The 15,202-nt window shown below is 42.4% G+C and overlaps 1 protein-coding gene across 10 annotated transcripts in view; it reads left to right on the top strand.

The window, feature by feature from the left end:
* The window catches only part of akap6 (A kinase (PRKA) anchor protein 6), a 503,941-nt gene that overhangs the window by 481,636 nt on the left and 7,103 nt on the right, over positions 1 to 15,202 (top strand). For all 10 annotated transcript variants that reach the window (XM_080202862.1, XM_080202863.1, XM_080202861.1 and 7 more), the window contains one exon: positions 11,439 to 15,122. In XM_080202862.1, the coding sequence (XP_080058988.1) occupies positions 11,439 to 15,122 (3,684 nt within the window). The remainder of the gene's footprint in view (positions 1 to 11,438; positions 15,123 to 15,202) is intronic.

The following is a 15,202-nucleotide window of genomic DNA, read 5'->3' as shown; positions in this document are numbered from 1 at the left end:
CTACATTTCTCTTGTAGTTATCATGCCATGAAGATCATGCCCGTTGTGCACCTTAGTGGGTGGCATTGCTAGTTAGGCCAGGATGTAGGCATTGCTAGTTAGGCCAGCATTTAGGTCAGCATTTATTGCCCATACCTGCTGAGATGATGGCATGTAGCATGGTGGGGAACGAATCAAGGAAACTGTGTTGAAGACAAAGTCTTTGTTATTAAGACCTTTGAAGTGCTCTTTCTAAAAGTCACTGACTGTCTTTGTGTTCTTGATAAGCACCTTTCCATAATTGGCCAATAGAGGAACAGGGCCTTGGGCGACTGGGCCCTAGGTGGCATTAACTGCACTAAAGAAGCCTTGCACATCCTGGTAGTTGGCTAACTGCAGGACCTCTGCTCTTTTTCCATCCATCATATGTTCTTTAGGTCATGGTTATTTTGCTGGACCCCATCCTTCAGCTATCTGTAGATCTGCTTTCTTACTGCCGAGTTGGGTTGCAGTTTCAGGTTCAGAGAAGTGTTTGTGACTTATCAACTTCTGGATCTCCTGATCATTCTCATCAAACCAGTCTTGGTGTTTTTTGGTCGAGTAACCAAGCGTCTCTTCACAGGTGCTGATTATGGAGGCCTTGAGGGCAGTCCACGCACTGTTAAACCAAATGTTTCCCCTTCTAGAATAGTCAGGACAAGAGGTCATAGTAGTAGAGTAAGAGGGGGAAGGTTCAAGATGGAGATAAGGAGCAGCTACTTCTCACAGATGGTTGTGAAATTATGGAGCTCACTGCCCCAGAGTGCAGTGGAAGCAGAAACAATCAATGGACTCAAGAAAGAGATAGATAAATACTTGATCAAAAATGGGATAAAGGGCTATGGGGGAAAAGGCAGGAAAGTGGAGTTAGGTTGAGATGAAGATCAGCCATGATCATACAGAATGGGGAGCGAGCTGAAAGGGCTGATAAATTGCCTACTTTCGCTCCTAATAGTTAGAAGAGCCTACCAATGCTTCTACTTTCTCTCTCCTTTCCTTCTCTATGTATGGTATGCTTCATCTGTATAGCATACAAGAAACAATACTTTTCACTGCATACTAATACATACCACAATAATAAATCAATTCAAATCAAAAATTCCTCTGTTTCTATATTTACCCTGAGTGTCCAGGTTATATTAGAAGAAAATGTAATGACCAGTGCTGCTCCTCTTGTACATGAGAAGTGCTGTTTCTGAAGTTGGCTGATGCAGAGCAATGCATACAATAAGGGATGTGTGAATAGAAGCCTTATTTTAGAAGCTTTTTCCTCATATAATTAAATTATTTGTGACTGTTGCCATGACCTCGGTAAAATGCTGGTGACACTCACTCCTCTCCACTACTGTCAGGCAATTTTGCCTCTGTGTATAAAGAACAAAGAAAATGACAGCACAGGAACAGACCCTTCAGCCCTCCAAGCCTGCACTGACCATGCTGCCCAACTGAACTAAAATCTCCCACCCTTCCAGGGACCATGATCCCTCTGTTCCCATCCTATTCATGTATTTGTTTTGATGCCCTTTAAAACTCACTATCTTACCTGCTTCCACTATCTCCCCCGGCAGTGAATTCCAGGCACACACCACCCTCTGTGTAAAAAAAAACTTGCCTTGTTCTTTAAATCTTGCCCCTCGCACCTTAAACCTATGACCCCCTAATAAGTGACTCTTCCATCCTGGGCAAAAGCTTCTGACTATCCGCTCTGTCCATGCCCCTCATAATCTTGTAGATTTCTATCAGGTCGCCCCTCAACCTCTGTCGTTCCAGTGAGAACAAACCAGTTTCTCCAACCTCTCCTCAAAGCTAATGCCCTCCATACCAGGCTGCATCCTGGCAAATCTTTTCTGTACCCTCTTCAAAACCTCTACATCTTTCTGGTAGTGTGGCGACCAGAATTGAACACTATATGTATCCTCCGATTGTCCTCATCGCTATCTGCAAATCCACCAACCTTTGTGTCATCCGCAAATTTGCTAATCAAACAAGTTACATTTTCCTCCAAATCATTTGTATATACATATATATCGAACAGCAAAGGCCCCAGCACTGATCCCTGAGGAACGCCACTTGTCACAGCCCTCCATTCAGAAACACACCCTTCTCCACTGTTACCTCTGTCTTCTATGATCGAGCCAGTTCTGTATCCACCTTGCCAGTTCACCTCTGATCCCATGCAACTTCACCTTAGAAGTGGGAAGCAGAAGATCTGGTGTCAAGGAGTGGTAAGCCCGAAATACTACATTAGTGTTTCCCTCCCTCCTCCTCCTCTAACCAAAAAGTAGGCCTTTGTGAGAAGGTAAAAGTGAAAGTAAGAATTTTAAAAATGTTCTTAAATAATTTAAGTGGTGCTCAAAATGTTGGTCAGTGGGGTTAAGTGCTGCACTTGTGAGATGTGGGAGATCCATGACACTTCCAACATCTTGGAGGACTACATCTGCAGGAAGTGCACCCAATTGCAGCTCCTTGCTGACCTCATGGATAGGTTGGAGTAGCAGTTGGATGCACCATGTTGTTGGACTTTAACCTGGTGTTGTGAGACTTCTTACTGTGTTTACCCCAGCCTGACTCCAACATCTCCACATCATGGCTATCAGGGGATACAGCCGCAGCAGCCAGAGCAGTGACACCACAGCTGGCTCTGTTGTTAAGCAGGGAGGGACAAAGAGCACTAGAGCAAGAGTTATAAGGGACACTATGGTGAAGGGTGCAGACAGACATTTCTGTGGGCGTGAAAGGGACTCTAGGGTGGTATGTTGCCTCCCTGGTGCCAGGGTCCAGGGTGTCTCTGAACAGGCAGAAAGGATTCTGACGGGAGAAAGTGAACAGCCAGAGGTTGTGGTACGTATTGGTGCTAATGATATCGACAGGAAGGCTGATGTCGTCCTGCAGCAGCAGTTTAGGGAGTTAGGTAGAAAGTTAAAAAGCAGGACCTATAGGGTTGTAATCTCAGGATTACTCTCTGTGCCACATGCCAGTGAGGCTAGGAATAGGAAGATAGTGCAGCTCAACACATGGCTAAACAGCTGGTGTAGGAGGGAGGGTTTCAGATATCTGGACCATTTGGGTCCCTTCAAGGGCAGGTGAGACCTTTGCAATGATGGGTTGCTTCTAAACTGGAAAGGCAAAAATATTCTGACCGGAACATTCGTTAGTGTCACACAGGAGGATTTAAATTAGTTTGGCAAGGGGGTGGGAACGAAAGCAAAGGTGAATTAACTGAAGGGGAACCAGAGAATAGGGGCAGTAAGACTCAGAAACAGCAGACAGGGCGTAATTGCTAATCAAAGGAGGTCTGAAGTGCATTTGTTTCAATGTGAGAAGTGTAGCAGGTAAGGCAGATAAACTCAGAGCTTGGATTAGTACTTGGAACAATGATGTTGTTGCTATTACAGAGACTTGATTAAGGGAAGGACAGGATTGGCAGCTTAACATTCCAGGATACAGATGTTTCAGGCAGGATAGAGGGGTTTTGTGAAGGGGAGGTCATGTCTCACAAACTTGATTGAGTTTTTCGAGGAAGTGACAAAGGTGATTGATGAAGGTAGGGCAGTGGATGTTTTCTACATGGACTTCAGTAAGGCCTTTGACAATGATCATTACATGGGCAAAGGACTTCCTTCCTGTTCTATTCTATCATCGATTTGGGGGCCCCAACTGTAATTGTTTTCTTCCCCAAAAAAGAAAATACTTCTTCATTGCTCAGCCATGAAAAATGCATGTTTTCTTTAACAGATGCAGGCAACCTTTCAGTAGTGGCAATCTTGCTGCATTTTCTGCTGACATATTTATCCTTATACAGTTTTGTGAACAAGTACCACGCCTGTATCTGAGGAGCATTGGAAGAGTATGGCCAATACTTCTATAACTTCCACCGTTCCATCTCTCAGCATCTTTGAATCTATCCCATTTAGCCATTTGTCATATTAGGTAAATAAGTATAGTCTGTCTTGCTAATACCTGCTCTTTATTAATTTGTTACCCATCCAGTGTCTCAAATACCTCCACTTACATTTGGACTTTGAAGCATCTTCTTCCTTGTAAAGACAAAGTATCCATTTAGTACCTCCACCATGGTCTCTGCTGACTTGATCTCCTTTTATATCCCTAATCCACTGCCTCTTCTTTCCACTCTTTTACTATTTGTATACCTAGAGAAGAATTTTGATTTTTTTATGTTAGCTGCTCGTCTCTCCCTAAACTCTCTCTTTGCTTCTTTTATTTTTGTACTTCCCTTGTAACTTTTACTCTTCAGTCTGATTCTCACCCACATTATCAATGTGGCATCTGCCATATGCATGTTTTTTCTGTTGCTTCTTACTCTATATCTCTTTCATCATCAAGGGATTGATTGCCTACCTTAACCCTTCTTGAGAATATGCCTTGGCTGTAACCGAATCTCCTCATTCAAGTTAACCCATTGTCCTGCTTTAGTTTTGGATAGTAAGAAGTCTCACAACACCAGGTTAAAGTCCAACAGGTTTATTTGGTAACAAACGCCACCAGCTTTCGGAGCACTGCTCCTTTGTCAGGTGAGTGGGGAGTTCTGATCACAAACAGTGCATATAAAGGCACACACTCAGTTTACAGAATACTGATTAGAATGCGAGTCTTTACAGCTAGTCAAGTCTTAAAGGTGCAGACAATGTGAGTGGAGATAGCATTAAGCATAAGTTAAAGAGATGTGTGTTGTCTCCAGACAGGACAGTAAGTGAGATGTTGCAAGCCCAGGCAAGTCATGGGGGTTACAAATAGTGTGACATGAATCCAAGATTCCGGTTGAGGCCATCCTCATGTGTGCAGAACTTGGCTATCAGTCTCTGCTCAGTGACTCTGCGCTGTCGTGTGCTGTGAAGGCCGCCTTGGAGAACGTTTACCCGAAGATCAGAGGCCAAATGCCCGTGACTGCTGAAGTGTTCGCCAACAGGAAGAGAACAGTCTTGCCTGGTGATTGTCGAGCAGTGTTCATTCATCCGTTATCGTAGTGTCTGCATGATCTCCCCAATGTACCGTGCCTTGGGTCATCCTTTCCTGCAGCGTATCAGGTAGACAACATTGGCCGAGTTGCAAGAGTATGTGCTGTGTACCTGGTGGATGGTGTTCTCATGTGAGATGTTGGCGTCCATGTCGATGATTCGGCACATCTTGCACAGGTTACTGTGGCAGGGTTGTGTGGTGTCATGGTCACTGTTCTCCTGAAGGCTTGATAGTTTGCTGCGGACGATGATCTGTTTGAGGTTGTGCGGTTGTTTGAAGGCAAGAAGTGAGGGTGTGGGGATGGCCTTAGCAAGATGTTCGTCTTCATCAATGACATGTTGAAGACTCCAGAGAAGATGTTGTAGCTTCTCTGTTTCAGGGAAGTACTGGACAACAAAGGGTACTCTGTCCACTGTGTCCCGTGTTTGACTTCTGAGGAGGTCAGAGCAGTTTTTCATTGTGGTGCGTCGGAACTGTCGGTCGATGAGTCGAGCACAATATCCTGCGCTTATGAGGGCATCTGGGTATACGGAGCATTTGAACCAGGGGCACTCCTCATCACAATGGATGTCTTGGCACTCTACACCAGCATGCCCCACGATGATGGCATAGCTGCAACTGCCTTAGTGCTCAACGCTGACAACTGCCAGTTTCTAGATGCAATTTTACAACTCATCTGCTTCATCCTGGATCACATTGTCTTCACCTTTGACAGCCAGTTCTTCATCCAGACACACGGAACAGCCATGGGACCTCAATATGCCAACATCTTCATGCACAGGCTTGAACAAGGCTTCTTCACTGCACAGAACCTTCAGCCGATGCTATATACTAGATACATTGATGACATTTTCTTCCTTTGGACTCATGGTGGACAATCATTGAAACAATTATATGATGACATCAACTAGTTCCATCTTACCATCGGATTCATCATGGACTCCTCTCCGGAATCGGTTGCATTCTTGGACACACGCATCACGCATCTCATCAGCACCTCACTGTACTGCAAGCCCACGGATAACCTCACAATGCTCCACTTATCCAGTTTCCGCCCTGAACATGTTAAAGAAGCCATCCCCTACGGACAAGCCCTCCATGTGTACAGGATCTGCTCAGATGAGGAGGATCGCAACAGACACCTCCAGACGCTGAAAGATGCCCTCATAAGAACAGGCACTCAACTCATCGATTGACAGTTCTGATGCGCCACAGCGAAAAACTGCACTGACGTTCTCAGAAGACAAACATGGGACATGGTGGACAGACTACCTTTCGTCATCCAGTACTTCCCGGAGTGGAGAAGCTATGACATCTTCTCTGGAGTCTCAACATGTCACTGATGAAGTCGAGCATCTTGCTAAGGCCATCCCCACACCCCCACTTCTTGCCTTCAAAAAACGCACAACCTCAAACAGACCATTGTCCGCAGCAAACTACCCAGCCTTCAGGAGAACAGTGACCACAACACCACACAAACCTGCCACAGCAACCTCTGCAAGACATGCTGGATCATTGACACGGATGCCATCATCTCATGTGAGAACACCATCCACCAGGTACACGGTACATACACTTGCGACTTGGCCAACGTTGTCTACCTGATACGTTGCAGGAAAGGATGTCCTGAGGCATGGTACATTGGGAAGACCGTGCAGACGCTACGACAATGAATGAATGAACACCGCTCGACAATTTCCAGGCAAGACTGTTCTCTTCCTGTTGATGAACACTTCAGCGGTCACGGGCATTTGAAATTTGATCTTCGGGTAAACATTCTCCAAGGCGGCCTTCACAGCACACGACAGCGCAGAGTCACTGAGCAGAGATTGATAGCCAAGTTGTACACACATGAGGACGGCCTCAACCGGGGATCTTGGATTCATGTCACACTATTTGTAACCCCCATGACTTGCCTGGGCTTGCAACATCTCACTTACTGTCCTGTTTGGAGACAGTACACATCTCTTTAACCTATGCTTAATGCTATCTTCACTCACACTGTCTGCACATTTTAGACTTGACTAGCTGTAAATTCTCACATTCTAATCGGTATTCTGTAAACTGAGTGTGTGCCTTTATATGTACTGTTTGTGATCAGAACTCCCCCCTCACCTGACGAAGGAGCAGCGTTCCGAAAGCTGGTGCTGTTTGTTACCAAGTAAACCTGTTGGACTTGAACCTGGTGCTGTGAGACTTCTTACTGTGTTTGCCCCAGTCTAACACCGGCATCTCCACATCGTAGTTTTGGATAGCAGTCTTTGACTCCAGTTTACCTGGGCCAGATCCCTTGTCATGCCATTGAAATTGACCTTCCCCCAATTAATTATTTCTACTCTAGATTACTCTTTCTCCTTTCCTATAGCTTCCCTAAGCCTACTATGATCACTGTTTTGTTCCACATAGTAGTTGCTGACATTTCCCTTGAGTAATTCTTCACACCTTTAATTTTTCATATAGTGTGTTTTCAGCTAAGTCATCTTGTGTGTTTCCTACTTCATACTGAAGCTTAAATGAATGAATCAAGAAAAATATTATAACTAATGAGAGAATAAATCACTTTTAAGAAAGCAGGAAATATGATAGTTGATCAAAAATCTCCTTTGCACTTTTTAAAAATAAATTAATTCTACTGTGGTAATGGGCATTTTTGAAACATTCAGGTCATGTAGTCAGGTGGACTGAAAGCTTGTCATTTTAATTTATGTCAAATTATGTGATTTTGGATTATGTGTCAATAATCCTTATAGGAAAGATATTGCAGCATATGCAAATTTACAACTGGAACCATATGGCCATTTATTTACAAACTTACTCAGCTAATGAAACCATTATAAGTAGTGGTTTATGATTGGCATTATTGCAGTGGGGTAAGATTCCATTTTACTTTGATGCAAAGTGCTTTCAGAGCGCTGCTAGTGGCTTTTGCTACTAAATAAACCTGTTGGACTTTAACCTGGTGTTGTGAGACTTCTTACTGTGTTTACCTCAGTTCAACGCTGACATCTCCACATCGTGGTACTACAATCACCGAAGTTTCCTACCCTATCTACGTGGGGGCCTGGAAATTTTAGCTGATTTTCTTCCTCTCCTTATCATTATGAGATATTTTGCCTTGCCAAAAGAGCGGGATAGTTAGTGAGTGATTATTGAAAAGGGTTGTGCACATGTATATATAGGGCTTCCTTATAAAGCGTGTGTGATGAAAGGGAGAAGAAGCAAGTTGCAAGCAGGGTGGAGAAATATCAATGTGAAGAATGTGACAAGGCTGTGAAGTAAGTAGTTGTTCAGGAAGATCATAGTCATTTGTTACCAGGTGAGAACAAAATGCTGTTCATGCCTGTTGTTAAGGCAGCAAACAACAGGTCAGGTCACTGAAGCAATTGATTCTTTAAGTCCAGATCCTGGGGTGACACTGCACAAGCTGACTACCATTGCATTACTAACTGCAAGATCTGTTTTTGCAACTTCTTTCCATCAGACCATGAGGGGTCTGGTCAGAGTAGAAAGAGAGAAATTGTTCCCATTGGTGGAAGGATCAAGAACCAGAGGGCACAGAGATTGACCTTAGGAATATTGTTACGCATAGGAGAGAAGTAAACAAAACTTCTTCACCTCTCACACTCTGTCCATAAGCAGAGGTGTTTTGAATTATTTTTAAAGTATGTTGTGTCAGGTTTCTCAAACCCTCAGCTTTCATGGTCCAATTTTATAGATTAACTCAGAAGATTAGTTTATTTTACATTCAAACCCATGGGAATGTGTAGAAATCATATAAATCATAGAAACCCTACCGTACAGAAAGAGGCCATTAGGCCATTGAGTCTGCACTAACCACAATCCCAGCCACCGACATCCCTACATATTTATCCACTATTCCCTCTAACCTACACATCTCCTGACACTAAGGGCAACTTTTAACATGGCCAATCAACCTAACCTGCACATCTTTGGATTGCGGGTTGATGGTGGTTGGGCATGTTCGCAACCTCACATACACACACACACACACACACACACACACACACACGCACACAGGAATACAAATACAGTAAGGGGGGGAGCTTTTACATGTATGGATAACAACGGTAAAATAACCAAAGAAATGAATATTTGTTTGCATGATTTCTAGAGTCCAGAAAAACAATCACAGAGGGTTTCCTTCTTGGTGGAGTTCAGTTCAGATGAGTTCCTGGTTGGAGACAGCCACATAAAAATCCTTGTAAGCAAATGAAGATGCTTTTAAAATGTAACAGGCTTTGAGGAGTTGAGAGAAGGTGGCCAGCTACTTGGTTGGCTGGGAGTTCAGCTGTTTTTTTTTCAGATTGGAAGTAATCAGCAAACTGCTTGTTTCTCAGTTCCCGACTGAATATGGAGATTTCAAAATGGTCATTTAAGTCATGTGACTTCCTCCACAATGATTTCAAAAGGGATGTTTATTAGATGACTGGGTCTGGCCTTTGTTTTATGGCCCATAATGTCCCAGTGATAAACGTTGGAGAGCGTCACCATTCATATTGAGGATCTTGTTTCAGAAGCCAGATTCTGATCCTATGGACAGATCCTATGGCTCCTCTGGAGGGATAAGTTTATCAAGATGCAAATGACATCCATTACCCTTTGGAAAGGGACCTGGTCAGTCCCAGATATGAGATGGGGCTGTTAACAGCTCTGCAGGGATAATGAGTTTGCAAGTCTCCCGTTGCCCTTATAATGGGGTATTAGATTCCACAAGGGTGACAAGGAAACTTGTTTGTTCTTGTAACTACTGCTAGAAGCTTCCAGGACAGATGGCCAATCCTGTGAGTCACGTAACCTGTGCTAGCATCTTCTCCTTCAGCGAAAGGTAATTTTAAAAAAGAATAGAGTTTGATGTACACAGTTTTGATTTATACTTAAGTCAAGTATTGACTTGACAATATCATATGGAGGAAAGTGAGACACGGGGCCTTACTTTACCATTTTGATTCTAAGTCCTGGGCTGATATGAAACTGGGAGTGTTTTAGATCCGGTTTTTAGACCCATTCTCAGGTGCCCCCATACGCACTCTGCCTGTAAAAATATCAACGATTCCGAATCACATTGCAGAAGCTTGTAGGTGGTACATAATGCGCCCAAAACCCTGCAGCTCCAATGGGTGCCTCCAACTGCGCTTGCATAGAAAAAAGTGATAGAATGTTGCTGCCCTGGCACATTCCTCCCAGGCTGGATAATATCTCCCCCGGCCCCCACAGACATTGACCCCCCCCCCCCCAATATTACTGATCCCCTTATCCTCCCAGCACCACCCCCCCCCACCAAGACTGATTGCAGGCCCCTCCCACTTCCCCCCCCACTGACTTGGGTAGAATGGCCTCGGACCCCACATCCCCGTCACTGATCTCAGTCAGAGTAGCAGCAGACCCCTCCTCGCATCCCCCCCCCCCCCCCCCCCCACTGATCTCATGCAGACTGGCAGCGGACACCCATCCCCCGCGCACTCCCCCCCCCCCCAGCCGCCGTCCACCGATCTCAAGCAGAGAGCCATCAGACGCTTGACACTCATCTCCTCACTAACTGGAGCACCTGAGTTGAACTTTTGTGGAGCATGTCTGTTTTGCGCCGATTCTGGATAGGTGAATGTGGTGGTAAAAGAGGAAGCGCTGGTAAAGTTGGGCGTGCCAGCCATTAAGTCAATTTAAATGCATGCAAGAGCATTTAAATGGCCATTGTGCCTGTTTTGCGCACCGCCCCAATCGCAACCATTTTTGACTTTGGTAAAGGGGGAACCGGTGCAGAGGCAGGCCCAGACTGCACTATTCGCCTCACACCTGTCTTTACCAAATGATTTAAATTGCGAGGCCAGAATTAGATAAATGTAGATATGACAGATATTGTGGATCTAAGATAATGAGGGATGAGGCCATGGTGAGATTTGAAAACCTGGGTAAGAATTATCCATGGATGGGTTTGTGAGTTTGGATTTTTGCTCCTGATGTTCATATTCTCATCCTTTTGTTAAGCTTGTATAGAACAGCAGTCCTATCTCAAATGCATATTGTGTCCTGTTCTGAGATTTAGGAAGAATGTGAAGACATTAGAAAGAGCACAGAAAAAGATTCATGAGAATGGTTCCAGCTATGAGGATCTTCAATTACGTAATTGGATTGGAGAAGTTGTGACTATTCCAAAACTCATCCAATAAACACTGCCAGTTAAAGTTTCTCTTGTGCATTCATGAACTAGATCTCTTATGAACTACTAAATATAGAGGTCCATGTAAAATTTGATGAGGTACGCACAATTTATATTCAGTAAGCATGGACAAAGCAATATTTCTCATTTAGTCAATCTGATTTTAGTAAATGGATCATTAGAGAAAGAGCAGTATCATTTTAAAATACCTGCTGCATACTAAATAGAAAGCAAACCTAAAATACTTTTCATTTTTGTTCCCTTTTAGGTTTCCTTAAGCTGTATTGAACCGGGGCTTATGGATTTGAATGTCTTGCATGAAGATTCACTGGAATGGGATGAAACAGACATGAGTAATAACCTGATTGGTATCCAAGATGAAACACCTGATCTTGCATCCAAACAGAATGATACATCAAAATTATCACCAGGACCCATCAGTAATCTTGCTGATGAACTTATGCTGGATCAATATACCAGTGGCCCTGGAGAATCACTGTATAGTCCTGGTGAGGCACCTTCCTCTTCATGTCCACATACTCATCAGGCCTACAGCCGACATAATGAACAACTTCATGGAAAAAATCATATGTCATTCTTCAAGAATGCTTCAATGTTTTCCAATTCAAAGCATCCAACCAATTTTGTAAGGAGTGCAAGTAAAGATTCATCTTTCTCATCTGATGATTCTTTGCCAGACCTACTCGGTGATTTGATTCCAGTAAAAGATGACAAACCATCATCACAGAGTGAGAGTGGAATAGTCAGCAAGGATGGTACAGAAATGACAACAGATTCTCAAACCTCTCTGCCAAATCAGATTGAGCAAGTTCAAACTAATCTACATGTCCAACCATTGCACCCTTTGATACAATTAAAACATAAAGATTGTCCAATTCAATCATGCATTTGTCAAAGACAAGGTTTGGTTGAAAAAAAGGATATGAAGAATGTGACAAGAACACAAAGAACAAAAAATGAAGTAGAATTGTCAAAAAATCCTCAATCACTGTCTCTGAGTAATGAAGGAAATTTACAGCCTCTTGATATCAATAAAATCACTTCAAAGGGTTTTTCAAATGATCTAGAAGCACAATATGATGTGTTTACGTTTTATGACTATTCTTACTTGCAGGGCCCTGAGCTTGAGTTAAGTATGAATATAACTCACTCACCTGAAGAAAAGGGAACTACTGATGGGCATATGTCCTCTAAACCACATTCTCCTGAATTTATTTGTAAAAATGGGCTATCAGCACCAGATTCCAAATCAGCCTATCCTATATCAGAAAAATGTATGCCAATAACATCAAGTGAAGGTAACTTTGAGACCTGTTATAGCGAAACAGATGATGACAGAATATCTCAAGATAATATAAATGACACAGGCTTCACATTTTTGTCTCAGAGGTCATCAGTGGAATCGCTTTCAATTGCTGGTGACATATTTCAGCTTGAAACAAACAATCACAAAAATGGTGATCTCCAACACAGTACCTCCTTAGAGAGCATTCCATACAAAATCACAGAGGAACTAATCAGTATGCAAGGGTCAGGGGATATCATGGGTAGAGATGCAGTAGGGGAGCTAAGTAAGAGGACATTAGACCTATTGAAACGTTTAGAAAACATTCAGAATCCAGTAAGTCCAAAAATGAAACGTAGTGTCTCTGATATCACACTGCATAGTAACTCTCTCAAAATGTCGTTTACTGGCCAACTGTCATTTGATGCTGCATCATCAGCAAATGAAGATTCTGCTGCTTCTCTTACAGAACTTAGCAGCAGTGATGAGCTCTCCTTGTGTTCTGAAGACATAATTGTTCATAAAAATAAAATTTCGGATTCCAATGTGTCTTTCAAAAAGCATGTTAATCACTCTGTGACTGATGAAGCTGATATCAACATAAGCATGATTGTTAATGTGTCTTGTACATCTGCTTGTACTGATGAAGAAGATGATAGTGATTTGCTTTCCAGTTCAACTCTTACACTAACTGAAGAAGAACTTTGCATTAAGGATGATGATGATTCCAGCATTGCCACAGATGATGAAATTAATGATGAAAGTAGTCATATTTTAGATCGGGACTATATGAAGAATGAACTCCACCACTGGATTAAACCATTTCTTTCTGTCACAAAGGAAAAAAAGAAAATGAACCCAGGAGAAAAGCATCGGTCCAGGATTGATTCAAATACTATCAAGTTACCACCCTTCAAAAATATTTCAACACTTTACCCATTTTTAAGCAGTTCTGCCTTGATGCAGTCAGAGTCCAAAGACTGCAAGAACACTTCGCTCTGTCCAAAAGAAAGACACTTCAAACAGAATGGAATGGAGATTTTCAGACACTCTTCTACTGACCACTTAAAAGATGATGTAGAGAATGGCAATGTGGAAAAATCTGTATTAAAAGACAAAAAAGAGCTAACTGAAGAAATAGACATCAAGAAACTTCAGTCTTTTGATAAGGAGCACAACACTGGCAAAACCCATATAACAGAATGCTCAAGATCTGAATTATTTAGTGGTACATATAAGCAAGAAACAGATGTTCCTTCTGCACAGTACATTCCATCTCCTCTGACCCCCATGCAATCTCCAAAGAAGGATAAAAAGCTGATATGCTTGGAAGACATCGGGATTGCAAACCAACAGTTATCATCACTTGCTTTAAATCTTGATGAGGAGCCTAGTTTCTCAAAGAAACTTGAAAAGTACAATGATGTTACAGTATTAGGTGAGAAGGCTGCTCCTACAAGTGAAAAACATCAACGGCATGATGATTCCAATGCAGATTTGCCATTAAATTGCCTTGATAATGAATATAATATTATTAGTAAAGAATCAGTTGTAAAATGTTCATCTCATCTTGATTCAGAAAACAAACAGCTGGAAGAAACTAATAAGGATTATGTAAATGATATTTCAAATTGTTCATGCCATTGTAATGTTCCTCATGATGTTGATGGTGAAGAAGATAGTTCCGTTCATAACTTTGTGATGGAAATAATTGATATGGCATCAACAGCCCTGAAGAACATATCCCAGCACGACTCTGAAATGATGAATCCAACTTCAGTGGCTCAGATCAAAGAAAAAGTATTGGAACATTCTCACCGTCCTTTGCAGCTACGAAAAGGAGACTTCTACTCTTACTTGTCCATATCATCACATGACAGTGACTGTGGTGAGGTGAATACTTGCATTGATGAGAAAAGCAGCACCCCATTGCCTTTGGAATTTAATGATAAGGCCAGATTAGAAAACAATGACGAAGATGATAACTTTCAAAGTGAAGATTGTGAAGAACAATTTACTGATCAACCCTGCTTATTTGAATCTACATTTCAAAATGACACAATTACAGATTATCAACATTCTTTGACCAAAACTGTGTCATTTTCAGACAACGATGCATCACCATTGCCAAATGATACACCAAGTAGCCAAAATACGTGTGGTGGAAATCTAATTGAAACAAATAAAACTGATAACTCAGTTACATTTTTCGGTATCACCAATCAAATATGCAACATATCTGAAGCCAATACCTTTCAAGCAGTAGAGTGCCATACTAAGAATTCTTACCTTAATCCTAAAGCACAGATATGTGCTACTAAGTGTTTGTCAGATGGATCCATTTTCGCCATGTCTAAACTTGAAACGCTTGAACCAAATGACACTCCATTAAAGAGCGAGAGTGATGAAAATCACAAGTCAACAAAACAGTCCCATGAAATGCAAATAAATGTGGTGAAGGATACACAACCAAATAATAGTCATTTTGAAAAACCAGAAGACACCTTGTTTCTTAGCACCAAAATTCAATTTCCACATGGACGTCCTGTTTATGAAAATCATCAAACTCAAGATTGCAAAGACAAACAGAAGCTTTCCACAGATGAAAATCAGTCTGAGGGAGACTTTAACTTGTCACAAAAAGAGGTGGGTTATGCGCTATATTAAAATTCTGGTGGGATTCTCTGATCTTGCCTGTACCTGCACCACTGCCAGAGAGAATGGAG

Source organism: Carcharhinus amblyrhynchos, chromosome 14, assembly GCF_965287045.1.
Source record: "Carcharhinus amblyrhynchos chromosome 14, sCarAmb.v2.hapA, whole genome shotgun sequence".
Lineage (NCBI taxonomy): Eukaryota > Metazoa > Chordata > Chondrichthyes > Carcharhiniformes > Carcharhinidae > Carcharhinus > Carcharhinus amblyrhynchos.
This window is presented reverse-complemented; position numbering and strand designations above follow the sequence as displayed.